The 27,568-nt window shown below is 41.3% G+C and overlaps 1 protein-coding gene across 2 annotated transcripts in view; it reads left to right on the forward strand.

Moving 5' to 3' along the window:
* rhof (ras homolog family member F) overlaps window positions 1-27,286 on the forward strand; it is a 61,231-nt gene extending 33,945 nt beyond the window's left edge. For both annotated transcript variants that reach the window (XM_073065590.1, XM_073065589.1), the window contains exons 3-5: window positions 17,157-17,266; window positions 18,077-18,211; window positions 24,382-27,286. In XM_073065590.1, coding sequence (XP_072921691.1) covers window positions 17,157-17,266; window positions 18,077-18,211; window positions 24,382-24,555 — 419 coding nt within the window. In that variant the 3' untranslated portion in view covers window positions 24,556-27,286. The remainder of the gene's footprint in view (window positions 1-17,156; window positions 17,267-18,076; window positions 18,212-24,381) is intronic.
* Window positions 27,287-27,568: the final 282 nt, after the last annotated feature.

Here is a 27,568-nt window from a genome sequence, read left to right on the forward strand (position 1 = left end):
CACTGAACCATGATGGACTTTATTACCTTTCTGTTAAGACTTTTTATGTGAATTTTTAAAAAAATTCAATTGAAAATAAAATCATGCAATCTGTTTCCTCACTGAAATTAACAGGAAAAAATCTGTGTAGACAGTTTCATTTAGAAATTAGATTATTAATTATTTGAGGATTCTGGATTGCAGTAATGCTTTCACTAATATATTTAAGATTTACTCCATTTACTGGGTGGTGGGGTGGAGATATGTCTCTTCCAAAGGAGGTGTAAGGCACTCCTTCTCTCCGCTAGCCTGCAGGCCGCTCTTGGGAAAAGTGTAGCACCTACTTAACCCCCCTCAGTCAGGGTCACGTGAAGCCATGGGAGCATGTGGTGGATGGTCGTATGAGCAGCCGGTGCAGATCACAAGTCCTGGTTATGTGACCACTGACGCCAGGCAGACACTCTCTGCAGAGTATTGATAATGCCTGGGGTCACCTGTTTAGTAAAGGGACTGCCCAGAAGAAGGCAATGGTAAGTCATTTCTGTGGAAAAATTTGCCAAGAACAGTCATGGCAATGGAAAGACCATAATCGCCCACGTCATACGACATGATACATAAAGAACCAACTTCATTTACAATTCCAAAATACAGTAATTTATTTTTTGTTTTATTATTGGCTGAGAAAGAGATTGTTCCAAATTTCTCTGAGCTCCAGTACATAGTCCCAACATCAACCAGCCAATAAGGTAGGGTGGACATTCAGGAAAGAAAGCTGTAACCATTTATATTAGACTCTATCATAGCCAATAGGGAGATGACTTAAAGGTGGGCAGATATCTTGAACCTGCGCCAGAGAGAACACTTGAAAGAATCCTTTTCCTAACAAAAAATATCCTTTTTAAAACAAGCTCACGACCTGTAAGATGGCGCAGTAGCATAGTTGTTAGCACAACGCTTTACAGTACCAGCAACCCCAGTTCAATTCCTGCCACTGCCTGTAAGGAGTTTGTACGCTCTCCCTGTGACTGCGTGGATTTTTTCCCCCCTGGGTGCTCCAGCTTTCTCCCACAGTCCGAAGGCGTACTGGTTGGTAGGTTAATGGGTCATTGTAAATTGTCCCGTGATTATGCCAGGATTAAATCGCGGGATTGCTGGGCAGGCAGGGCTCGTAGGGCTGGAAGAGCATATTCTGTGCTGTCTCTCAATGAGTAAATAAATAGGAACCTGCAAGTCTATTTGTACAAACAATGACTTCTTCTTGTCACCTACCCTCATCAAAACTATTCAGGAAGTGGAAGCTGACTTTAACCCAACTGGGCATATGTTATTCTTAGCTGGAGAAGGGCGAAGCAGGGTAGAAAATCAGAAGATGTTAACTCTCAGGATACTTCAAACTACCATACGTACTTTGATAATAACTTTACTTTGACTAGTACATGAAGTGATGGGTATAATGTTTAGTGTCTGAAAAACATGGTATATTTTATTTGAAAATTTGTAATCTGGTCTGCTTATCATTTTCTTGTTAGCTCCTGATTTTTATTGTCATAGAACATATGATTATTTTAACTCATAACGCTTTCTCAAAGTTCAAAGTGCAAAGTAAATTTATTATCAAAGCACATATCTGTCACCATATACAACCCTGAGATTCATTTTCTTGCGGGCATACTCAGTAAATCTAGAGAATAATAACTATAACAGGATCAATGAAAGATCAACCAGAGGGCAGAAGACAACAAACCGTGCAACTGCAAATATAAATAAATAGTAATAAATAATGAGAACATGAGATAATGAGATAAAGAGTCCTTAAAGTGAGATCATTGGTTGTGGCAACATCTCAATGGATGGGCAAGTGAGTGTAGTTATCCCCTTTTGTTCAAGAGCCAGATGGTTATGGCTTAGTGACCTGGTGGTATGACTCCTGAGACTCTTGTGCCTTCTACCTGATGCCAGATCTCCATTTCTGATTTATAATATTTAAGCAAATTTTCTACCTGCATAATTTTATTCGGGGAGTATAAACACTGGTGGTCGATAACAGTAAAAAGCCATTTCCTGCCTACTGGACTAAATTTGGACAGAGGCAGGAAGTCAGTTTGAGATCGCACACCATTTTCAACACAACTTTGACCATCAATTGAAATGACAGTCTCAAACAGAATCACTGTGAATTCCTGATTCCTCTGACTGGATCGGAGAGAGCTGCTTCGTAAGAACATAAGAAATAGGAGCAGGAGTTGGCCATCTGGCCCCTCGAGCCTGCCCCGCCATTCAATAAAATCATGGTCTGTAAACTCAGCTCCATCTACCTGCCTTTTCTCCATAACCATTAATTCCCCTACTATGTAAAAATCTATCTAACTATATCATGTGTTAGCTGAACACTTTAGCTGGAAGAGATTTAGTAGATTTCCTCCGGTAATGAATTATACTGTAGATGTCTACAGTATAGGACAAGGGTACTGCTGATAGCTGAGAGTAATTCCTCTTCAAAGGAAGAATCTAGTCAGTGGTTAATGGAAAAAATAATTGATTCTGTAACATATTGCATGTATCTCAAGAAATACTTCATGACGATAGAAGATCTGTAACTATATGACATTTTTCACAATTTCACAACATAGAAGCATTTATGAAGGCTACTGAGTGTATGTTTGTGGTCTTTGGCTGCTGTAGCCCATCCATTTTAAGGTTAGACATTTTGTGCATTCAAAGATGCTCTTCTGTACACCGCCATTGTAACTTGTTATTATTTGAGTTACTCTTATGTTCCTGTTGGCTTGAACCAGATTGGCTATTCTCCTCAGTCCTCTCTCATGAAGAAAGCATGTCTGCCCACAGAAATCCAACTCATTCGATATTTTCTGTTTTTCGCACCATTCTCTGTAAAATCCCAGGAGATCAGCAATTCCTGAGGTGCTCAAACCACCCAGTCTGGCACCAACAATCATTCATTCCTCTGTCAAAGTCACTTTGATCACATTTCTTCCCCATTCTGATGTTTGGTTTGAACAACAACTGAACCTCTAGTCCATGTCTGCATGCTCTTATACACAGAGTTGCTGCCAAATGATTGGCTGATTAGATATTTGCCTTAATGAGCAGGTGTACCTAATAAAGTGACCACTGAGAGTATTTGTGAAATTTAGAGGCAAGATTGGGAGACAGGATTAAGGAAGATTATATTTTATATTTATTAAAGTCTTTTATATTTACTAACACATGAGGGTAACCCGTAGGTCTCTTTATGGACTAAAATAGAGATTAGTGATAGAGACAGAGGATGTATGTGGTGTCTTAAATAAATACTTCTGTATTTACTAGAAGGACATTTTAATTGGAGAATTCAGGCAAGGAGAAAGTGAAATTGTGGAGTGTGTCATTTTTTAAGAGAAGGTGGAAGTAGTCAATATCTTGGTGAGAACAAAATTAGATAAATCCCAGGGCCTAATGAAATGTGTCCCATGCCACTGTGGGAGGCAAAGAAGCAAATTGTTGGGATCTTAAGCAAAATTCTCAAATTTTCTCTGGCCATAGTTAAGGTGCCAGGTGACTGGAGGACAGCAAATATGATATTCTTAGTCAGGAAAGGCAGTAGAACTAAAGCAGGTAATTACAGTTCTATGGAATTAGTTATTAGAAAAATTCCCAAGGGAAAGGATTAACTTGATGATGCAAAGTTCAAAGTAAATTTATTATCAAAAGTACATATATTTGTGGGCATACTCAATAAATCTATAATAGAATAATAACCAAAATAGAATCAATGAAAGACCGCACCAACTTGGGTGTTTAACCAGTGTGCCAATACAAAAAGAAAGAAATAATAAAAAATAAATAAATGAGCGATAAATATCAAGAACATGAGATTAAGAGTCCTTGAAAGTGAGTCCATAGGTTGTGGGAACATTTCATTGATGGGGCAAGTGAAGTTGAGTGAAGTTATTCCCTTTGGTTCCAGAGTCTGATGTTTGAGGGGTAGTAACTGTTCCTGAACCTGGTGGTGCAAGTTTTGAGGCTCCTGTACATTCTTCCGGATGGCAGCAGCAAGAAGAGAGTACATCCTGGGTGGTGGGGGGGCCCTGACGATGGATGGTGTTTTCTTGTGACCAGGACGTAGAAAATAAAAGCATTGAGTAGAACTCTATAAAACATTAGATAGGCCATGAAACATTCCTGTGCAATAGGAAGGACGTGATTGCACTGGAAAGGGTGCTGGAGATTCGCAGCATGCTGTTTGGGAGGAAACATTTCTGTTGCCAGGAGAGACTGAAAAATAACCTTTTCCACATGGAGGGTGATCGGGATCTAGAACACACTGCTTGGATGGGTGGTGAAGGCAGGTACACTTGTTGTATTTGAGAAACATCTAGATGAACACTTGAATGACCAAAGCAATGGACCAAGAACTGGGAACGGTATAGATAGTCATTTGATGTTTCTGTACATTTTGACTCTATGACTTTGTGAGTACCAAATTTCTTTCCATCTTGAGATAATTAACCTCCACTTCTGTAATGGTTTGTTCGTTACAGCCATCAGGTCACTCTTCCTTATTAACCATGGTTTCTTCTGTGCTCATTACAGCCCTGAAGGGCACCCTTTGGCTCATTGTTACTCTATCAGCTCTTTGTTACATGCAATTCAAAACTAAACCCACCTTTCCTGTCCTACCTTGCGTCACCCAAGGATTCCTTGTTCTCTAAATAATTTGGAAAATGTGTAGCTCGGGTGGTTGATGGTTGTTTTCCTTGTTGATCCTTGTTCCGGGAACAGATATTTCAACAATATTCTTCTCACAGCAAAATAAGACTTTTTGCTCTAGGTCGCAATTTTAAATCAATGCCTCTGTGACAAACTTTTCCACCAGGAGATTATCTGACGATATACATTCCATCAGACATTATTATCCTGGTTTTATCTGAGTTTTGGAAATTAAAGGTGAGCTTTTACTTGTCATATGTATGTTGAGACATACAGGAAAACGCATCATTTGTGTAAAATGACCAACAGAGTCTGACCATGTGCTGTGTTATGGCAGCCCATCAGCATGTCATTGCTTCTGGTGTGAACATAGCATGCCCACAATTTGCTATCCTTCAAAGAAGCACTTACTATCAAAGTGTACACCTTGAAATTCTTCTTCTCCAGGTAGCCATGAAACCAAGAAAGAAAAATAGCATGATTATCACCCTGCCATACCCCTCCCCACACAAAAATTGAACAAAAACATAACAGGCACGTCAACCCCCACAACAACCTCCCGCACAAACCTTAACTTGTACACCTTTGCAATGCTGAAATTTGGATCATCAGCATCTCCAGTCTTCCTGCGTGGCTTGAAACCCTCAAGTATCATGCTCTTCTGTACTTTCTATGTCTTTTTTACAATGAGGCACCAAATCCACTAATAGTCTCAACTAACACACACAAAATGGTGGAAGAACTAAGCAAGCCAGGCAGGATATATGGAAAAGAGTTAACAGTCGACGTTTCAGGCCAAGATCCCTTCTTCAGGACTGGAAATAAAAGCTGAGAAGTCAGAGCAAGAAGGTGGGGGGAGGGGAGGAAGAGGTAGAAGATGGTAGGTAATGGGTGAAACTGGGAGAGGTGGAGGAGGTGAGGTAAAGAGCTGGGAAGTTGATTGGTGAAAGTGATACAGGGCCGGAGAAGGGGGAACTTGATGGGCAGGGGTAGAAGACCATGGAAGAAAGGGAAGGGTGTGGAGAAGGTGATGGTCAGGTAAGGAGAAAAGGTGAGAGAAGGAAACAGGAATGGGGAATGGTGGGGGGGGGGAGGCACAATACTGGAAGTTTGAGTAATCAATATTCACTCCAACAGGTTGGAGGCTTAAGGTGTTGCTCCTCTAACCCAAGTGTGGCCTCATCACGGCAGTAGAGGAAGCCGTGGACTGACTTGTTGGAATGGGAATGGGACATAGAATTGAAATGAGTCTCAAGTGTTGGCTAATTATTGCTGTACATAAATTCACCATTCACCATTTGTGCCTGTACTTCATGGCTCAATTGGCTTTTAATAACTAGGTACTTGCAGCTGCAACAATGGAAAACTGTTTTTATGGTGTATTAAGTGCTTGTCACAGTGTTAATGGAAAATAAAGTGCTGTTGATGTCACAGTGAGGTAAAGACATAGATATTTTCATCTTTTGTTAAAACAAAGTTTCAGAAGAATTATGATTTAAAAGGTGGTTTAGGAACTGATAACTTAACACTTAGTGAGATGTTGCTCCACTCATTATTACACAAGCAGATTGATAATCCCTTGACAAGTACTTCATCCAGATCCTTAAACCAGAATGGTCATTTGCAAAAATAGACAACTCACACCTCATTGAGTTTAATCACATTTACTGAACGCACTCAGTTTAACGTGCTACTCAACAATAGGTGCTAATTCCCAAGGGCTCTAGACTCCAATTGTACTTGTTGGTGAGACTGCACCTTGAACATAGTGTACAGTTTTGGCTTCTTTATTTGGGAATGAAGCAGTGTCGGATTTGCCCTGTGAGTGAACTGCAATTGTAATCTCCACAGAGTTTAGAAATTAAGAGGAGATCTCACGGAACCAGTAGTTAAAGAGCTTATTAACCTGGGTAAATACTTCTTCTGGCTGAGGAGTCCGAATCAGATTTAATATCACCAGCATATGTTGTGAAATTTGTTAACTTTGCAGCAGCAGTACAATGCAATACTTGATAAATGTAGAGAAAAACTGAATTACTGTAAGTGTATATATGTATATTAAATAGGTTTTTAAAAAGTAGTGAGGTAGTGTTCATGGATTCAATGTCCATTCAGAAATCAGATGGCAGAGGGGAAGAATCTGTCCTTGAATCGCTGAATGTGTGCCTTCAGGCTCCTGTACCTCTTTCTTGATGTTAACAATGAGAAGAGGGTATGTCCTGGGTGCTGGGGGTCCTTAATGATGGATGCCGCTTTTCTGAGGCACCACTCCTTGAAGATGCCCTGGATAGTACGGAGGCCAGTACCCAGGATGGAGCTGACTACGTTTACAACTCTGCAGCTTACTCAGAGGCACAGTATCAGAATAAGGGGCAGTCTGCTTAGGCCTGGCTATAGGGGAAGGTTGAATATATTACAACTTAATTCCCTAAAGCAGGGTTTCTCAATCAGGGTTCGCGAGAGATTGTGGTTTTAAAAAAAAGCATTGTTTTTTTAACTTTGCATGAGGCACGATGCTAGCACTCGCTGTGGTGGGCAGTGACTGAGCAGCCCCGTTAGCAATCTCGTTAGAGGTCTCAGCCCAGAATGACAGTTTGCAATAGTACAGTGTTTATTTGGTTGACTCCATTCTCAGTTTTTGATGCAAGATAGAGGAGGCCTTTGATAATTAGTGAGCACTGTATTGCACGGAAGGGAGGATGGTAGGCTGTTGAGAACCATAAAGTGCATTTTCTGAGCATTCATTGGACTAGCCCAACTTGGGCTGTGACAGAAACTAAAAAAAATGTCTTTACAACGAAAGCTACTTATCAATACACAAAAGAAAAAGTCTGTCTTTACAACGAAAGCTACTTATCAATGGGCTTTATGTGGACTGATGATCCAAGTTGTCCTAAAACATAGGAGAATGAGGGGAGATTTGATGGAAGCATAGAAGATTATGAGGGGTAGTGACAGGGTAAATGTAAGCAGGCTTTTTCCACTGAGACTGGAACTAGAGGTCATAAGTTAAGGTTGAAAGATGAATTATTTAAGAGGAACCTGAGGGGGAACTTCACAAAGAGAGAAGTGAGAGTATAGAACGAGATGCCAGCGGATGTGTTAGATGCATGTTCAATTTCAACATTTAAGTCAAGTGGAAGGGGTATAGAGAACTATGGTCCAGGTGTGGAGTCGATGGGACTAGACAATATGGGCAGAAGGGCCTATTTCTGTGCTATAGCACTCTATGATTGAAATGAAAAGAAATTTCTTCCCTCAGAGGGTGGAGTAGCTTTGAACTCGTCTATCCTGAGTGGTTATACAGACTCAGTAGTTACGTTCTTTCAAAATATAGATAGACTTCTGGACTCAACAGGATTTCACTTTTTTTCTTTATAGGTGGTGGCTTTTTGTTTTAAAGCATTATTTCCTTTTGCGTGGAGGTTTGTTAACAACCGTCATATGAGATTTCCTTTGGGTTGGGTTGTATGTGACAGTGATGTCTGGTAGAAAGTCCACTACAAAAATGGTGTGCTACAATTTAATTCTGGCAAATCCCCCAGCATTCTGGCACTGTTTTAACCAAATCTTAGAAGGACGTAGAACCTTAGTCACACAATGCAAGTAGATGAACTTAAATCAGAAAAGAAAAGCTGGTAAGAAAATGTTGGCGTGTCTGTTTTACTGATGGAGAATTGTAATTGTATTTCTGGCTAAGTTTCTCAAATGACACATTGGTGCAATGAGAGATCTTAATCCTTTCTCTGCGAGCACTCTCCAACATGTCTATTGTGTTTAGTTAATTCAACATAGCAACTGTTACTCAGGTCTACTGGGAATTATATGTACATGCCCTATCTAAACTTAGTAACTTGATTTAATAAGAATCATTTAGATTTCCGGAAATGATGGATTCAATCCCTAATCTTAAGGAAACAGCCGAATTTGCCTTTTAGTATTTTAAAAAATATTCTGGAGACTTTTTATGGCTTCCATAGATTATATATGCTTACTAGTAGAATGAGTAAGATTTTCATCCAATATAGAATGTTTAAACTTAAATGACTATACGACCATAAGACATAGGAGTAGTATTAGGCCATTTAACTGATTGAGTCTGCTCCACCATTCCATCATGGCCAATTTATTGTCCCTATCAACCCCTTTCTCCTGCCTTCTCCTGGTGTGGACAATTCACTTATGCCTTTATTACTCAATAAGTAAAAAGTGGGTCAGAGTTTGAAATGCACGTTTCATTTAGTGTGACTGCCCGACCAAACCACTTTTATGAAATTTGAATCTTGTAATCTGTGCTGTTGTCTTGTCCATATCAAAAGGTGGAGAGTCTAGCACTGAAAGGGTGCTGCATCTTTAGAGATGTTATCTTTCAGTTGATTGTGATGGCATGGGATTACAAGCAGGAGATATGGGGGAGGAGGAAGGGGCAGATAAACTGCAATTTGCCAGAGAGTTGTATGTAAGAGAACTAATGTCAAACTAATGGTTCTCTTCAAAGTACATTTTATTATCAAAGAATGTATAAATTGTACAAACTTGAGATTCGTCTGCTTACAGGCAGCCACGATACAAGAAACTCGAAAGAACCCAATTTTTTTAAGAAAAGACCAACACCCAATGCACAGAGAGAGGGAGGAGACACTGTTAAAAATCATGTTTTCATCAAAATCATGCAAACAATAAAAGGAAGCAACAGCTTTCAAAACAAAAGTGAGTCAATAGCCTCAAAGTCCAGAGCGGCCGGAGCAGGCCCACGGCCTCAGCCTCCGTTCATCACACAACCGGCCAAGTTGCCAGAAAGCTCGCAGATACAAAACCCGGAGCAGCCCCACTTCGTGTCTTTGAATCATTGACGATGCTCCTTCAAGCAACACCATTAAAAACTACTAATTTTTCCTGTTTATGGCCCTGGTTATAAATAAGTATGGCATTGTATTCATCTACAATTCTAAAGTATTTGATATGACTCAGTTAAAGCAACATGAGGATGGGATAATAAAGAAATTCTTTCTAATGGATTGCTAGACTAGAGGACTGGGAATTTAATCTACTTATTGAATGACTGAGAAAACATTGTGTTCTCAATATGTTGTTCACCTAAAATGCTGAAATGATGAAAGGAAAGGGATGTGGTTAGGGGTTACTGTGAAGATTGAGATAGGGAGCTTTACTTCTCTTCCTGTCTTGACTTTGTCAGACAACATAACTTTTTTTTCTCTGAAGTTTGCGTGTCTCTGTTGCTTTCCTTTGACTTTTGCTCTCCCAGATACAGGGCGATGTGCAGCATCTTTTGCAATAGCTTTCCTTTGTGAAAGCAGACAGCTTTTCCTCAGAGACTCTTCGAAGGCTCTTCACCAGAACCTTTATATCAACAGATGGTCGCAGGTCTTAAAGTTACAGCAGCTGTTATTTAATGCAACAGCTGTTGTATCCTTCCTTAAGAAATGAATGATCAAACACTTCAGCAAAACCAGAAACTTGTGCAATGGACTGTGTGGACTCAATCTTGTGCTGTCCTCTACTCTGACCTCTTATGATTCAGGGTGTGGTGTGTATTAAGTTGCCACAACTTTCTGTCCATCATTGTATCAGTGATAAGACTAGGTCTCCAGTTATTAGCAGTGGCATGTCTTTGGATGGTAGTGTGCCTGTTATCTGTCTCCATACTTTTTCCTGTTACTTGTTATACTTTTTTTCCTGTTCCATGAACAACATCTATATACACACAGCTAAAATAATTGCCTGTCAGCTACACTATTCAGGGTCATCTGCCGTACTGTTCTATGCATGTGACATCCTTCTGGTCAACTGAGGTTAAATCTATATCAGATCTCTCACAACACACGCAAAATGCTGGAGGAACTCAGCAGACCAGCATCTATGGAAAAGAGTGCAGTCAACATTTCGGGTCGAGCCCTTCAGCAGGACTAGAGAAAAAAAGATGAGAAGTCAGAGGTAGAAGGTGGGAGGAAGAAATACAAGGTGATAGGTGAACTCAGGAGGGGGAGGGGTGAAGTAGAGAGCTGGGAAGTTGATTGGTGAAAGAGATACAGGGCTAGAGAAGGGGGAATCCAATAGGAGAGGACAGAAGTCCACGGAGGAAAGAAAAAGGTGAGGAGCACCAGACGGAGGTGATGGGAGGTAAGGAGATAAGCTGAGAGAGAGAAATGGGAAAGGGGAATGGTGAAGGGGTGGGTCTTCACCAGCAGTTCAAGAAATTGATATTCATGACATCCGGTTGGAGGCTACCCAAACGGAACATAAGGTGTTTTTCCTCCAACCTGAGTGTGGCCTCATTGATTTCTCACACTTCTAATGGCACCCTCCTCCCTTCACCATTCCCCATCCCCATTTCCCTCTCTCGCCTTATCTCCTTGCCTGCCCATCACCTCCCTTTGGTGCCCCTCCCCCTTTTTCTTTCTTCCATGGCCTTCTCCAGCCCTGTATCTCTTTCACTAATCAACTTTCCAACTCTTTACTTCACCCTTCCCCCTCTCCAGGTTTCATCCTAACCCCTTGTGTTTCACCCTAACCTCCCCCCACCCTCCAACTCTTGACACCTCATCTCTTTTTCTCCAGTCCTGTTGAAGGGTCTCGGCCCGAAATGTCAACTGTTTACTCTTTCCCACAGATGCTGCCTGGCCTGCTGAGTTCCTCCAGCATTTTGTGTGCATGTGTTGCTTGGATTTCCAGCGTCTGTAGATTATCTCTTGTTTGTGATTAGATCCCTCACGAGTTTTTTTTTGGGTTCACCATGTCAATAGGATCTGCCATCCAGCGTGAGCAGAACTCGGTGGATCAATCAGTATCTGTGGACGCAAAAGGTGATTGCCAATGCTTTAGGGTGAGAGCCTACATCAGGACAGGGAGGGAGGAAGAAAGTTTCCAGTGTAGAGCAGTGTAAGGGACTAGTGGGACCAGTTCTCTGGTCAGTGCTGGGTGGAACCGGAAACCTTTCCTCTTCCTTCTCAGTCCTGGTGCAGGGTCAGCAACGGAGACATCAACGTACACTGTTTGCCTCCCCAGTTGCTGTCTGACCAGCACCTGCAATCTCTTTTGTCCTCATGGCAGGTTTGTTGTACATTGATTGCCGATGACTCTAGCTTCAACTGGACAGCCTTGAGATTGAAGACTTTTTTTTGGCTGGGCGATAACAAGTTACTCTGGAGTCAAGGTGAAATGTCACTCGATGCCCTTGAACCAACAAATTGCAGACCGTTCTAGTCACCCCACTATAGTCCAAAGACGTAGGTTAATTGGTCATTGTAAACTGACCCGTGATTAGGCTAAGATTAAATGGGGGGGGTTGCTAGGCAGTGGGGCTCAAAGGGCTGGTAGGGCCTATTCCGCACTGTCTCGAAATAAATAAAATTACCATATCCTGAGCATATATAGTATTGGTCAGTTGTGGAGAGCGCCCTCTTCTTTGTGGTGGCGTGTTGGGGAGGCAGCATTAAGAAGAGGGACGCCTCACGTCTTAATAAGCTGGTAAGGAAGGCGGGCTCTGTCGTGGGCAAAGTACTGGAGAGTATAACATCGGTAGCAGAGCGAAGGGCGCTGAGTAGGCTACGGTCAATTATGGAAAACCCTGAACATCCTCTACATAGCACCATCCAGAGACAGAGAAGCAGTTTCAGCGACAGGTTGCTATCGATGCAATGCTCCTCAGACAGGATGAAGAGATCAATACTCCCCAATGCCATTCGGCTTTACAATTCAACCGCCAGGAGTAAGATATGTTAAAGTGCCGGGGTTAGGACTCAATGTATTTAAGTAAACTACTTAAGAACTTTTTAAAAGCTATTATTAATGCTTTTTGAGAGGGTGATTTTAGATGCATATCATATTTTTACTGAGTTAAGTATTGTATGTAATTAGTTTTGCTACAATAAGTGTATGGGACATTGGGGAAAAAAATGTTGAATTTCCCCATGGGGATGAATAAAGTATCTATCTATCTATCTATTTTTACAGCCACTCACATAGCTGTACGTACTATTACCCACACTTGGGCAACTGTGATTGCACTTTCACTCTTCAGTAGAGGGACTCCCTGTTCCTGGTTATATTTTCCTGTCTTGTTCTGGAAAACTCCAGGGTTTTGCATGGACAATACGCACAATGTCCCACATGACAGCCATTCCCTTGGGCTGAGTTCCTGGATTCCACAGATAATCTGATGCTTAAACAACCACCCCTGAGTCTGCTTTAAATTTCTATTTGTCTTTAAACCTAGCTTAAGAATGTCCCTGCTCTTCCAGGCGAGTGAAGAACAGTCAATATTCATTTGTTTCCATTTCTGGGCTGGGTTCCAATGTATTCTTGGTGTCCTATTGTAATCCTAATGATATGGTGCAATTCCTTCCTCTCATGACCCAACTGAGATGCAAGAATACCTCAACTCTTTCACCCTTTCAGTTTCACCGTTGGTTCAGTATAAAGCAGTGTTTCCCAACTTTTTTCTAGCCCAATGCCTCCCAAAGCATTTTCATACTTGCTAACATCCCTCTTAAGTGCAATATACTTTGCGGCACACCCATAGTGCAAAAACATGTCTACCATTTGCTAACATGAGAAAAATGATTCTGCTTTAAATTTTTACTTGTCTTTAAACCTAGCTTGCACAGTACCTTTGATATCAACGTGATCCTTGAGCTTTATGGTTTTAGTAAGAGTTGAAATGTCTGGTTAAAGTTGTGACAGCAAAAGCCTTAAGTTGCCATGTGTAACAATGTCCAAGTGGTTTCTGGTTTTTGTGAGTATGTGGTTCAATGCACTGAAACCTCTTTCAACAAGATAGGAGGATGGAAATACAATGAAGAGCTGTTTGGCTCTTCTCCAAAGACCAGAAAACTTTGTATGACAGTGTACCCACATACCACATAAGCCAAAATGTTTGTAAAGAATTTTTGCTTTTTTATCATTCTGAATTTCAATCATTTCTTTTTGCAAGCTCTTTTCCTCTTCTTCCATCTTGCAAAGAAATAGGTCCATTACCCATTCCAGAATTTCCAGATCATTCAAAACCTTGAATCAATTCTGAAAATCCTACTACAGTGGCTGCAGGTGTAAGCAGTACTCTTGTAAATCACTGTCTGTGAAAGAGAATGCCATACTTTCCTTGCAGGGAAACAGTGAGAACATTCTTCTCCCACCCAATGTATATTTCCAAGTGGACACTGCACTTTCTGCCTGGATTAAATTGAAATCCTCACCCCGCAGTTTCATATTTAGAATACAGATTGGCTAGTTATGCCACATCTCCACATAGAAGTTCAATCTCGTTTCTCAAGCTCTTACCGACTTTGAGCAAAAATTCAACCAGAGTGTCAAAAATGCCAAAGAAACGTTTTAAGCAGCAGCCTTTTGACAGCCAATGCACTTCAGTGTGAAGAAGCGAGCGCTTAAACCCTTCTTCGTTATCTTGGCATAACTGGCAAAATATTCTGCTATTTAACGGATGAACTTTAATTTTGTTGATAGCAGATATTACAAGAGTCAATCTTGAAAAAAGTAACTGGCTGAGATTTTTGGCTGTTGATGATGAATTACACAATGGATTGCAAACAGACTTGGAATTTGTTTTTTTTTCACAAATGTCATTAGACCAGCACGGTGATCTGTCATAAATGGTGTTCCATCTGTTGCACGGTAAATCACGTTCCTAATCAGAATACTTTTATCCTCAATATACATTTTGAGCTAGTCGTAGATTGATTCTCCATTGATATGATTTTAACTTTTTACAAAAAAGAATTTCGTTAACAAACTTTTCCATTTTTGCTAAACCGTACACGTGCCATTAGCAATGCCGCATTCTCTCGCACAGTTGACTCATCCAGTTGTACCCCAAATTCTGTTCTCTGTAGCTCTGTGCATAGTTGATGCTCAGTGTGTTCACTCATTTTGTCAATGCAATGAGCTACAGAGTTATTACTTAGAGGAATTGATTTTATGAACAGTGAATTCATTTTGTGAACAGTGGTGAGCACTTCTGATACAGCAGACATTATTAATCTTCCACCAGTTGTATGAAACCCACAATTTGCTATCATTTTGTAAAGGTTGTAAGAAGCAATGAGACTACCATCAAGGTCATTTTTAGCTTTCTTGACAAATGACTCGAGTATGCAACACTTTTCAAATGCTTCTTTCATCTTCTGGAACTGAATAATCCCATGAGTAGCTTTTTCAGCATGTCTTTTGTGGAAGTGTTCCTGCAATCTTGATGGTTTCATGGCTTCATTAGACAATACAGTATTATAAATAAGACACGCAGGGCATCACAGATCCAGTGGGAACGGAATCAAACCATACTCCAGGTATATAGCATTGTGTTGACACACTTTCTGTAGTTACTGTTTCTTTGCAGGATTAGAATCCAAGGTTTTGCTGCCTTGAGACTCATAGAGATCCGGCTATATGTATTTATCCATCATTAGTGGGGCTAAATTTAAAATTTTAAAGATTAACACAAATTGGGATTGCCTGTTGGATGTTGATGACGGCAGTGAGTTGACACGATCGGTCAGGTCCGCTTACCACCAATAATCCTGAATGCCGCTCTCCACCACCACCCCCGCCGATTACCTCTATTTCCCCTAATGCCTCCTTAGGACACATAACTGCCCCACTATAGAGTGTAGGCTTTATCTTCTGTAAATACATTACCTGCTTGGCGATCAAGTGACTACCCCCACAACCATCAGAGTCTTGAACAAAAGGGGACAACTACACTCCCTTGCCCATCCATTGAGATATTCCATAGCCAATGATCTCACTTTAAGGACTCTTTATCTTGTTATTTCATGTTCTTGTAATTTATTGCTCTTTATTTATTTTTGCATTTGCACAGTTTGTTGTCTTCTGCACTCTGGTTGATCTTTCACTTGTCCTGTTACGGTTACTGTTCTATAGATTGGCCGAGTATGTCCACAGGAAAATGAATCACAGAGTTGTATGTGATATACTCTGATAATAAAAGTTACTTTGAACTCTTTGCACACGCCCTCATTTTTGAGTGTGTATTCTTCCAAATGAATCAGACAGCTCATTGCTTCTTGGCACGCACCTAGCTGTTACCTCAGCTGGGAAGGGCCATGCTTGGCACTAAGTGTTTTGATTCGGGCAAGACAGCCAAGGTTCACGTTTTGCCAGTCAGCATTCCTGGCAACATATCCTGGCATTTCGCCCTCCTCCTCCCCCCTGTACGTTACTGGTGGGTAGAATTTACTTCTCACCAGTCAAGTGCTCCATTTCTTACAGCGGCTTTCTCCACAAAAGTAGTCAGTCGCTCTGGAAGGCTCAGCTTTGAAAAATTTGAGGTGGTTAATTACATGCTCCAAGTCTTAAAATGATACTAATAAATATTTTATGCATATAATACATGTATTATTATAGATATAGAGCTAGGGTGCCTAAACATTTTGCAAAGTACTGTAGTACTACACAAAAAAAATGAATTTTATGACATATGTGAGTGGTGATATGTGTCTGTATTGTGGACTGAGAGTGGGAAAAGGGCAGGGAGAGGAGAATCATGCTTGGGAAAAGGGGAAGGAGTGGGAAGCACCAGAGAGACATTCAGTAATGATCAACAAACCAATTGTTTGGAATCAAATGGCCCTGCCTGTTGTCTTAGGGCTGCACCCTTGCCACCCCACCCCTCCCTGCCCTCTGGCACTCCTTCTCTACCACCTGTCCCACACCACTCCCACAGTGCTCCACTCTCACCATTCCCAACATCATTTGCTTCTGCCTTGCGCCAGATTGACATACTTGCTTTCCACACCACGTTGACAAATACAGCACTGGGCAAAAATCTTAGGCACTCCAGATATATATATATGTGTGTGTGTGTATATATTTATATACGTGTGCCTAATACTTTGCACAGTACTGTAGTCTGTATGCTTACCCTAATATTATAATACGTTTGTAATTTTTAATAGCTCCATCATGTTTTGTGAGCCATGCATCAAATATGTCCATAAATTTGCAATGGTCTATTGCTTACAATACTATTCAAGCTAGTATACTTCCTGAAATAAGGTTCTATCTCAATTTAAAACGCAAAAGCCTTCACTTCCTGTCTTTTGTACTAGTTTTCAGTATCTTGATAATGCCATTTTCTTTCCTACAGGTGCTACATAAATGCTGTTTTTTTTAAAAAAGGTGCACTTTAAAGAAAAATTATAGAGACAGATAACTCTTTGACACATTGGCTAGAATTCTTGTAAACTTGTACGTTTCAGGAACTATCTTGTATATTGAAAGGACTGCGTGACTAACTTGATCTGTATTGTATCCTGTTCAATACCGTGTTGTGTGTGGCTGCAGAATATCATACATTGTGTTGCATGTATCTGATTCATGGTTTAAAAATAGAGGACTGAAAAGGAACATGTAAAAAACACAAAGCAAAGGAACATCACTTTCTGCTTGTTCTCCTGTTCTGTCTGATTTAGGTCAAGAGGACTATGATAGACTCCGCCCGCTTTCCTATCAAGACACAAATGTTATCTTAATCTGTTATGATGTTACAAATCCTACAAGCTTTGAGAATGTCCGCATCAAGGTGAGACCATGAATCATGCTCCGTTTTCAACCGTAGTTTTAGAATTTTGCCGGGATTATTCAGGGACCCAAACTGCCATTAATTTCAATAAAACTTCTATTAGTTTATTCCCGTCCCTTGGTAGCCCAGCTCGGCACATTTTTAACAAATAGAAATGCCCACATGCATCTGCTCATATCATCTTTTATCCAAATACCAGAGGAAACTATTACAGGGAGGTGCTCTACATTTCCTCTTGGTGATGAAGGTGGGTTTGGAACTCAATAGCAGATATCTTGTGGGTACATGGACATTGCATGTGTTTAAACTCAGTGAAGGCTGTTATTGCAGAAGATCCCCAGCCCAATGAACCTCCAGAACTTTAAAAGTTAGTTTAATGATATAACCTCCACAATTCGTTCACTATTTTGTTAGGAAGTATCAATTTTCTGCAGCTTATCAATGCACATCCTAATATGGGCAAAAGCGATCAATGAAGATGGGAAAAGAGTCAGCATGAACATTGTGGGCTGAAGGGCCTGTTCCTATGCTGTATGTCCTGACTCCATGCCTGAGACATATTCCAGTGATTCGCTGATTCACAGTTGTAACCGTTTCCTGAAATTTGAGTTCTCTTCTCTCCGAGGCTAATAATAGGTGCACTCACATCCATTGTCAAGAATGTAGCTCGTTCATTCTCAAAAGACTGACAGGACAATATGGCAAGCTTTGGCAGACAATTTTGTGGAGGAGTGACAAGTATGAAATGTTGACAATTATTGCAAGTGATGTAAAATTGGTGATTTACTTCTGTTTCCTCAACCGTGGTAGTGGGTTCCAGAAGTCAATCACTTCTGCCAGGAGGTTCCCATCCTCCTGATTGGCTGCAAAACGGACCTTCGAATGGACAAAGAGCGCCTGAGAAGACTGAGAGCTGCCCAGCAGGAACCAATCACGTACAATCAGGTATAGTGACTGATTAGTGACTGCGTGACTGGATTACGCACAATCAGAGCAAATTACAGCTTCCTTCCCAAATAACCTTTCAAAGTTCACAGTAAATTTATTATCAAAGTACATATATGTCACCATCTACAACCCTGAGATTCATTTATTTTGCAGACATGCTCAATAAATCCATAATAGAATCCATGAAAGACTTCACCAACTTGGGCGTTCAGTAAGTCTGCAAAGGACAACATGTGCAAGTACAAAAATAAAGAAATAATAACAATGATTAATAAGCAATAAATATAGAGAACATATGATAAAGCATCATTGAAAGTGAGTCCATAGATTGTGGGAACATTTCAACAATGGGGCAAGTGAAGTTGAGTGAAGTTTTCCCCTTAGATTCAAGAGCCTGATGGCTATGGGGTAATAACTGTTTCTGAACCTGGTTGTGTGAGTCCTGAGGGTCCCTGACGATGGATGTTGCTTTCCTGTAGATGTTGTCAGTGGTGGGGAGGGCTTTACCCCGATTCACTGGGCTGTATCCACTACTTTTTGGAGGATTTTCTCTTCAACGGCATTGGTGTTCCCATACCAGGCTATGATGCAGCTGGTCAATATACTCTCCACCACACGTCTATAGAGGTTTGTCAGAGTTTTGGATGTCATGTCAAATCTTCACAAACTCCTGAGGAAGTAGAGGCACTGCTGTGTTTTCTTCATAATTGCAGTTACGTGTTGGGTCCAGGACAGGTCCTCGAAAATAATAACACCTAGGAATTTAAAGTTGCTGGCCCTCTCCAACTCAGATCCTCTGATGAGGACTGGCTCACGGACCTTTGATTCCCTCCAGCTAAAGTCAATAAAGGGAGAAATATGAGTTTGTCAAGTTGCCATTTTGCCATCCTTGCCCTGTTGGCTCAAGGTGTTAGAGATTTTTAGCTCTGGATGCGTTGCATGTGTTGACCATAACAATGAACACAGTGAGACTTTCTCGTGCATGTTGGGAACGTGTATCTCCATCTGCAAATCACACACCGTACTAACTTTGACAGGCCAGGTCAAAATTCTAGACCCAGTGGTGATATATCATGGATACGATGGACTATCGTTACTGCAAGTCCACACTCACTGTGCTAGCCAGGAATACAACCCTGAGCTGCACATCTCACAACAGAGTGATTTCACCATCTCTCCCATCCACCCAACACTGTCCAAGTCTGTGTCTGTGGCCTCCGTTGGCCATGGTCGACCATGCGTACTGCACCTCTGGTAGTCACGGGGGATTGGCCTCTCCAGGGCGCAAGCCAGGGCAGAGTTGATATGGAGATCCGTCTGTTGCCCATGCAGTGGGACCCCCCTCTCCATGCTGATGACAGGTCCAAAGGAACGACGAGAGTCGATACGGTTTGGTGCCAGCGGCATCGTAGGAGTTACCGTGCCGATGCTGGGTACAGCAGTCAGCCGCCTTCGGGACTCCGACTCCGGATTTTTCCGCGGGGTTTACTCCCAAAGCCTTTCCCATGAGCGGGTATAGCCGCAAGACAGCGGAGGTTTGAAATCAGAGTTTTCCCTCTCCTAGATGAGCTACCATCCGTGGTTAACGAGCCCCATCTGCCCAGAGCAACTGGTTTTAAGGTGCCAGTGACCATAAGGCATAGGCTATTTAGCCCATTGAGTCTGCTCCATAGTCATTCATGGCTGATCTACTTTCCCTCTTAAACATACTCTCCTGCCTTCTCCCTGTCACCCTTTGACACCCTTTCTAATCAAGAACCTATCAACCTCTGGTTTAAATATGCTCAATGACGTGGCCTCCACAGCCGTCTGTGGCAATGAATTCCACAGATTTACTCCCCGGTGGCTAAGGTAATTCCTCACCTCTATCTAAAGTGACGTATCCATTAAACACTCCTCATCCATTAACCTTTCATTCTTATAAACCCCCTCTGGATCCTCTTCAATGCCAGCATATCCTTCCATAGATAACTGCTCACCAAACACAGAATGTGGTCTGACGAATGCCTTATAAAGCCTCAGTACTGCATCCCTGCATTCATATTCGAGTCCATTCCAAGTGAATGCTAACATTGCATTGGCCTTGACAAGTAGCAACTTCTGTGGCTCACTCCCGGCCACGCTAATGAGATCACTTTAACTATTTGAGTGCTGGAAGAGGGCCAGCAGAGGGTTATGCTCTCACCCACACTCTAGCGCAGAAGTGGGAAGAGAGGAGTTTGCAGCGTAGTGCTGTCTGTACCACATCTCTTTCAATATGATGTCAAAACAACCCCTTATCGTGGCGATTCCACTTCTGCTTTCGTGACTGGGAATGCAGCCCAAGTGTAATCCAGGGTTCTGGTGTGTTGCGTTGGTCACCCACAATGAGATCTCCTCTGCTTCAAAAGGATGTGACACCTATCGGGTGACTGCTTTGGCATTCACTGCACGAGTCAGCGTTGGCTTCACTAATTCTTTGTTCCACTCCCCCTCTAAGTAGTCTGGCTGTCACATCTGACATTGTTCCAAAATAGCTCAAGGGTTATCTCACCTTCCACCCGGGCACTTCCCAGCCTTTCGGACCTGATAATCAGTTGAACAGTGTCATGTTGTCACCACTCAGGGCATCATCTTTCATTTCATCCTTCCAACGTTCTCATTATAGCCCCTTTTGCAGTTTCTTTCTTTAGCAACTCTATAGACCAATCTTTGTGACTCATGTACTATCATCTCTTTTGTCACCTTGTCATCCTTCCTTCCCTTTTGACCACTTTCATTTATCCCTTTTTCTGCACCTGTAAACACAGCACAGTACAGCTCAGGAACAGGCCATTCGGCCCACAGTGCTGTACTGCACCAGCTAAAAAGCAAATCGAAAACACCCAAACACTAATCCCTCCTACCTAAACTACGTCCATATCCCTGTATCTTCCTTACAGCCACGTGCCTATCCAAACATCTCTTAAAAGCCTCTAATGTATTTGCCTCTACCACCACACCAGGCAGTGCATTCCAGGGTCTTTGAATAAAAAATCTTACCCCTCACATCCCCCTTGAATGACCTACCCCAAGCCCCCTCGCCTTCAATGCATTCCATTGTTATTAGACATTTCAACCCTGGGAAACAGATGCTCCCTGTCCACTCGTATCTATGCCTCTCATAATCCTATAAACCTCAATCAGATCTCCCCTCAGTCTCCAACACTCCAGAGAAAACAACCCAGCCTCTAAATAGCAAATGCCCTGAAAACCAGGCAGCATCTGGTAAGCCTCTTCTGCATCCTCTCCAATGCCTCAAAGGGTGGGGTAATCATCTTTCAAATGTTTTTCTCTGCAGAAAGGTGTTGATCCAAGCCATCAACTGATCACTTCTCTGTAGATGTTGCATTGTTTGATTAGTCACCATGTCATTTCATTAATTGAGAAATTAATAGATTCCTTAAAAGTCATGTAAACATTAAAAGCAAGCCAAGTTTAAAAATTAATTTGTGACTTTTAATTAAAATATTTATAAAGATGAGTGTTTCAAAAGTTGAATTTTCACTTCTACATCTTTCACAGCTTTAGGACGTGCCTGAGTTGAGTGGTTTTAAAGTGTAGGTACTGGTAATCAATATACACACGGGATACTTGGCCAGTTATAATGTTTACTTATATAATCTATCTTAGTGATGTTGATTGAGCGATATATCCTGAGCAGAAGGAGAACTCCCCTGGTCCTCGTTAAATAATGGCATTGATTCAGTCATATTCACCTGGGTGATGAGATCAGACCACACCTCCCGACGTCAGCCTCTTTAGGCACTCAGGTCTACGGAATGGGACGAAAGCCCTGGTCTTTCTCACACAGAAGCTGCAGCATTGTCTCAGAGCCAAGGCTGACACCTGACGAGTACATTACTCAGAAGACAAGTTTACTAGGATGGAATTTTCATTATAAGCTATTTCTGATGTTCTGGTTTCTCATATTGCTTAAAAGTGCTCAAAGTATGAACAGACCTCCTTAAAAATTTACCACAATAATAGAATACAAGGCTATACGTCATTATGTCCATTCTCCAATAAGTAAAGATTGTTCCCATCATTCCCTACTCAAATATGATCTTAATCACGTTTCAGTTGTTTAACTTTAGTGGTTATCAACATCAAAAATTTCCGTTAGATTAAACAAAGTGGCATCAAAACACACAGTGAAATGCATTGTTTGCATGAATGGCCAGCACAGTCCGAGGGTGTGTTTGGGGGCAGCCTACAAGTGTCATCGTGCCCACAACTTAATAACCCTAATCCTTATGTCTTTGGAAGTTATTCCTTTATTTAGCGATACAGTGCGGAGTTGACCCTTCTGCCCCCATGAGCCACTCCAACAACCCCAATTAAACCTAACCTAATCACAGGACAATTTACAACGACCGGTTGGCCTACCCGGTACGTTTTTTGGGCTGTGGGTTGAAGCCAGAGCACCCAGGGAAAGCCCGCGCATTCCATGGGGAGGACGTTCAGAGCTTCCTTACAGACAGCACCGGAATTGAACCCCAGAATCTGACGCCCCGAGGTATCGCACGAACAGCCACACCACCATGACGCCCAATGTGGGAGGACGCCGGAGCACCCGGAGGGAATTCACAGGGTCATGGGGAGAACACACAAAGTCCTTGCAGACAGAGGCAACAATTGAACCACCGGTGCTGGAAAGCACTGCACTGCCAACACAGATGCCTTGTGCAGGAAGGCACAGAGTCGACTGTACTTCCTAAGAAGGTTGGCGTCATTCAATGTCTGTAGTGAGATGCTGAAGATGTTCTATAGGTCAGTTGTGGAGAGCGCCCCCTTCTTTGTGGTGGCGTGTTGGGGAGGAAGCATTAAGAAGAGGGACGCCTCACGTCTTAATAAGCTGGTAAGGAAGGCGGGCTCTGTCGTGGGCAAAGTACTGGAGAGTTTAACATCGGTAGCTGAGCGAAGGGCGCTGAGTAGGCTACAGTCAATTATGGAAAACCCTGAACATCCTCTACATAGCACCATCCAGAGACAGAGAAGCAGTTTCAGCGACAGGTTACTATCGATGCAATGCTCCTCAGACAGGATGAAGAGGTCAATACTCCCCAATGCCATTAGGCTTTACAATTCTACCGCCAGGACTTAAGAACTTTTTAAAAGCTATTATTAATGCTTTTTGAGATAGTGATTTAGATGCATATCATATTTTTTACTGAGTTAAGTATTGTATGTAATTAGTTTTGCTACAACAAGTGTATGGGACATTGGAAAAAAGTTGAATTTCCCCATGGGGATGAATAAAGTATCTATCTATCTATCTATCTAACTGCTACACTACCGTGCTACCGAATGCTCTAACCACTCCTCTTCACTGTCATGCACGCGTGCACAAAATCCATGGTACGGGAGCGCAATGCCATCGCGGCTCGGCGTGCTGGGATTTGTTCAGCTCCAGTGCCGTCTGCAAGGGGTGTGAACGTCCTCCCCGTGAATGCACAGGTTTCCTCCCTCATACCAAACACTTACTGGTTCGTAGGTCAATTAATTGGCCATTGTAAATTGTCCTGCAAAATTAGGCTAGGCTTAAGTAGGTGGGTTGCTGGGCAAAAGGAGCCTGTTCCATGCAGTATCTCTAAATAATTAAATAGATTCAAGTGGTTATCTTGAAACACACACAAAATGCTGGAGGAACCCAGCAGCCTCTAAAAAGTACAGTTGACGTTTCACGGTGGTGTAGTGGTATCAGCATTGGACTTCGAGGCGAGTGGTCGCAGGTTCAAATCCATCTGTTGAACTAGCGACTCGGCCTTGTAAAAAAAAAACACACAGACAAATATGCCAAAGAAATGGCAAGGTTGCTGCCCGATGCGCAACAAGGAACGGAGGGGAATAACAGCAATGTATGCACTGGATCACAAGTTACCTGCATTAAAATAAAACACAGGTACCAATGCAAAAGTTGGCAAGGACCTCCAAATGGAGAACAGTATCAAATGAAATTACCAAAGTCCACGAACCAGGCCACAGGATGGCAGTGAATGGCAGAGGCACAAACTAAAAGTGGAATAGAGTGGTTCAGCACTACATCGCGGCTGAATGGCCTGTCCTTCTAAAGCACTGTTCAACATTCTATGCTTTAGTGAGACATGACCAAAGTGGAAGCTTTCAACATTTTTTTTCCGTTCCAGGGTGAAGAAACCGCTCACCAGATTAAAGCTGTGATGTACTTGGAATGCTCAGCCAAATTCCGTGAGAATATAGAGGACATCTTTAAAGAAGCTTCCATTGTAGCTCTAAGTGCCTTGAAGAAGAAGAAGAAGAGCAAAACGAAGAGGAAGCAGAAGCAATGTCTGCTCCTTTGACAGTCTGTGCTTGTAACGTTATTGCTAAGGACTGTGGGCCATGTAGTAATCTGTAAATTTCAATAATTATGCATTTTTTTAAACATTTTTATGTTTTATCAGGAAGTTATTTTTCCACATATTAAGAAAACAATTTCAACGGTCAAAGTACATTTATTAACAAAGTATGTACATTATGTACAAACTTGTGATTCATCTTCTTGCAGGCAGCCACAAAACAAAGAAACACAGTGGAACCCATTAAAACCGCCACACAACAAAGTCAGTTAAACACCCAACGTGCAAAAAAGAAGGAACAAGTCATGCAATCATTTAAAAAATGTAAACAAATAACACAGGGAACATTAATCACGGAGTCCACGAAAGTGAGTCCACAGCCACAAACCATCTTCAGTGCTGAGGTGGGTGAGGCCGGTTCAGGAGCCTGTGGCTGCAGGCCGAGGCTACAGAGCCAGTTCAGGGCTGAGGCGAGGGCGATGGTTGCAGGCCACAGCTGCAACGTATATCAAAAAGATATTGGAAAATAGTTTGTGATCATCTTCTCCAGTGTCCAGAAACAGACGTTGTTTTCTACATAGAAAATAATAATTACCACAGCAAGTAAAACAGAAGAAGTAACTGCAAGTGTTGAAAAACGTTAAATGGAAAGAATAAGAAGTCAACTGGCATCCAAAGAGAATGAAAACAACTAAATACCTTGAAAGGGCATTGCTTTGAAGGTGAAGCAATATGTTGAATGGTGCTGACCAACATCTTGTGCTGTTCCAGAAATTATTGATTTTATGCAAAGAAAGAGTCTTTTTGATCAGCTTCACTTCAGCCAAACACTGCTGCTAATAGTGTTGGATTTAATGCTGATTTGCCTTATCCGTTTCATGAATGCAAATTTATTTCGAAATCAACATAAAGGTAACAAAATCTGTTTTCATTTCAGCCATGCTTAAAGATGTCAGATTAACAATGGCACCTGATATTATGAGCATTTGCTTATCAGCACAAAAGCACTTTGAAGAGAATTTTTTTTCAGCAATTCCTCCCTGGTACTTGTCTCACGTTAGCTATCTTGTGATTGAATGAGTCTGGGGCTTAAGTAACAGCTAGTTATACAGCAATTGGGTACTCTTAGTCACTATCCACACATTATTTAATATTTCCTGTCCAAGAACAATCATGAAAGGAAGTATCTGTATTTATTTTTTCCTCTGCAGGCTGTTGGAAGTGGATGCCAATGGTGGCGTCTCAATCACTGCTCTAAATGAGGCCAGTTAATTCAACAGGGATTTCTGAGCTGTGTGCCTACTTACATATTGCCTTTAAAACTGACCCAGGTCCCCCAAGAACTTTTCAACAACACCACAAAAACATCACATGCAGAAGAATACGATTTAAAGGTTTAAGTGGATTTTGTTGACCAATGAGATTTTTTTTCACTAACTGTGGTGCCTGTAAAATAGAAATAACAAATTCAAGAATACAGTGAGAGCCAAACTGAGACAGATTATGCACAGTTTTGTTTCCAGAAAACAGAAGCAGGATTAAACTGCTTTCTGTTGGAAAAGTACACTGCAGCTTTTCTAATTTCAGATACAGCACCTTTAGGGAAGATCAGTTCAGTATTTATATTCATAGCATTCCTTCGAATTGACTAGGTTTTAGCTTTTCATTAAAATGTTACAATTAATTTATGCAAATTATAGATTATAGCACAATAATGCAAAAGCAATGAGTCAAATTAATGAAAGATAAAAATGGTCTTGCTCATTGCCCTACAAAATCTGAAACTTGATGAACCATTGGCAGGGAGTGTAGAGACCCAACAGTCTACCATTCACTGCAATTTTCTGTCATTACATGTTCAGCAGGATGAAGTAATCTCGCTCAAAATCATAAGTGGTACATCAGAAAATTTTGGTGATGTTTTCCACAACTGTACTCAATTGATAAACTTGTATTTTAATATACTTTTCTTGATTACAGTCAGGCTGTGGACCTTGACACATCTTTACTTACACTGCACTATCAGCTCTATCCCTCTAATTTGTAATGACCAGTGTGCACAAAAATCTTGTGCTGTGCAATTTTTCGCCCAGTGACAACAAAGTGCGCACTGAATAATTTTTTCAATAAAAACAGTACAAAAAAGTCAGTTCTAAAATCAGCAGACAAATCATTGCAAACTCCACATTGTCAACACCATCCACATCAGAAACCAGAAAAGGAGATGTGATTGTGTACGATCATGAAATATACTGAACATGCCAACAAGGTAGAGGGTGACAACCTTTTGTGTGCAGTTTAAATTCCTCTGTGCGCTCGTAGCAAAAAGTGTGTGCACTCATACCTTAGAGGGAATGGTGACTATCAGTTAATTCTTTGAGATAAAATGTTAGAGATCTGTATCTGAACTCATTACTTCATACAAGAGTCTGTGGAATGTGGGAAATGCAATGAATGGAATGTGGTTTATTCAATAAACTGACAATTGCTATAGGATTGTTAGTAAACTACAAGTTATAATTTGATTCTAATATTTTTAAAATTGTAAGCAATAGTTCAAATTTATCTACTTACACATTTTCTATTTAAGAACTGTATTGTGAACCAAATATGTATGGTTTAGAAAGTCTTAGCTTGAACATCTGTATCCTGCATTTCACAACGCTTGCCAATGTCGTCAAAAATCAATGTTTTTTTTTTATTGGCTGATAATAAGTAAATGCTCAAAAACTGATTTGTCTCTGATGAGAAACTTTATTACTCAGAATGAGGCACATCTGAAAAGAAACAATAATAATGTTAACAGAAGAAAAATTGACTGCGATGGAAAATTCCCCAGCTGCTGAAGTTCCTGCATGGACAGGTTCCATGCATAAACTACCTCGTATACCATGTTCATCAGAACAAAAGAACAGGAACACACACACACACAAAATGCTGGAGGAACTCAGCAGGTCAGACAGCGTCTATGGAAATGAATGAACAGCCTATGTTTTGGGTCGAGACCTTTTCTCAG

The sequence above is a fragment of the Hemitrygon akajei genome, chromosome 14 (assembly GCF_048418815.1).
Source record: "Hemitrygon akajei chromosome 14, sHemAka1.3, whole genome shotgun sequence".
NCBI classification, from domain to species: Eukaryota; Metazoa; Chordata; class Chondrichthyes; order Myliobatiformes; family Dasyatidae; genus Hemitrygon; species Hemitrygon akajei.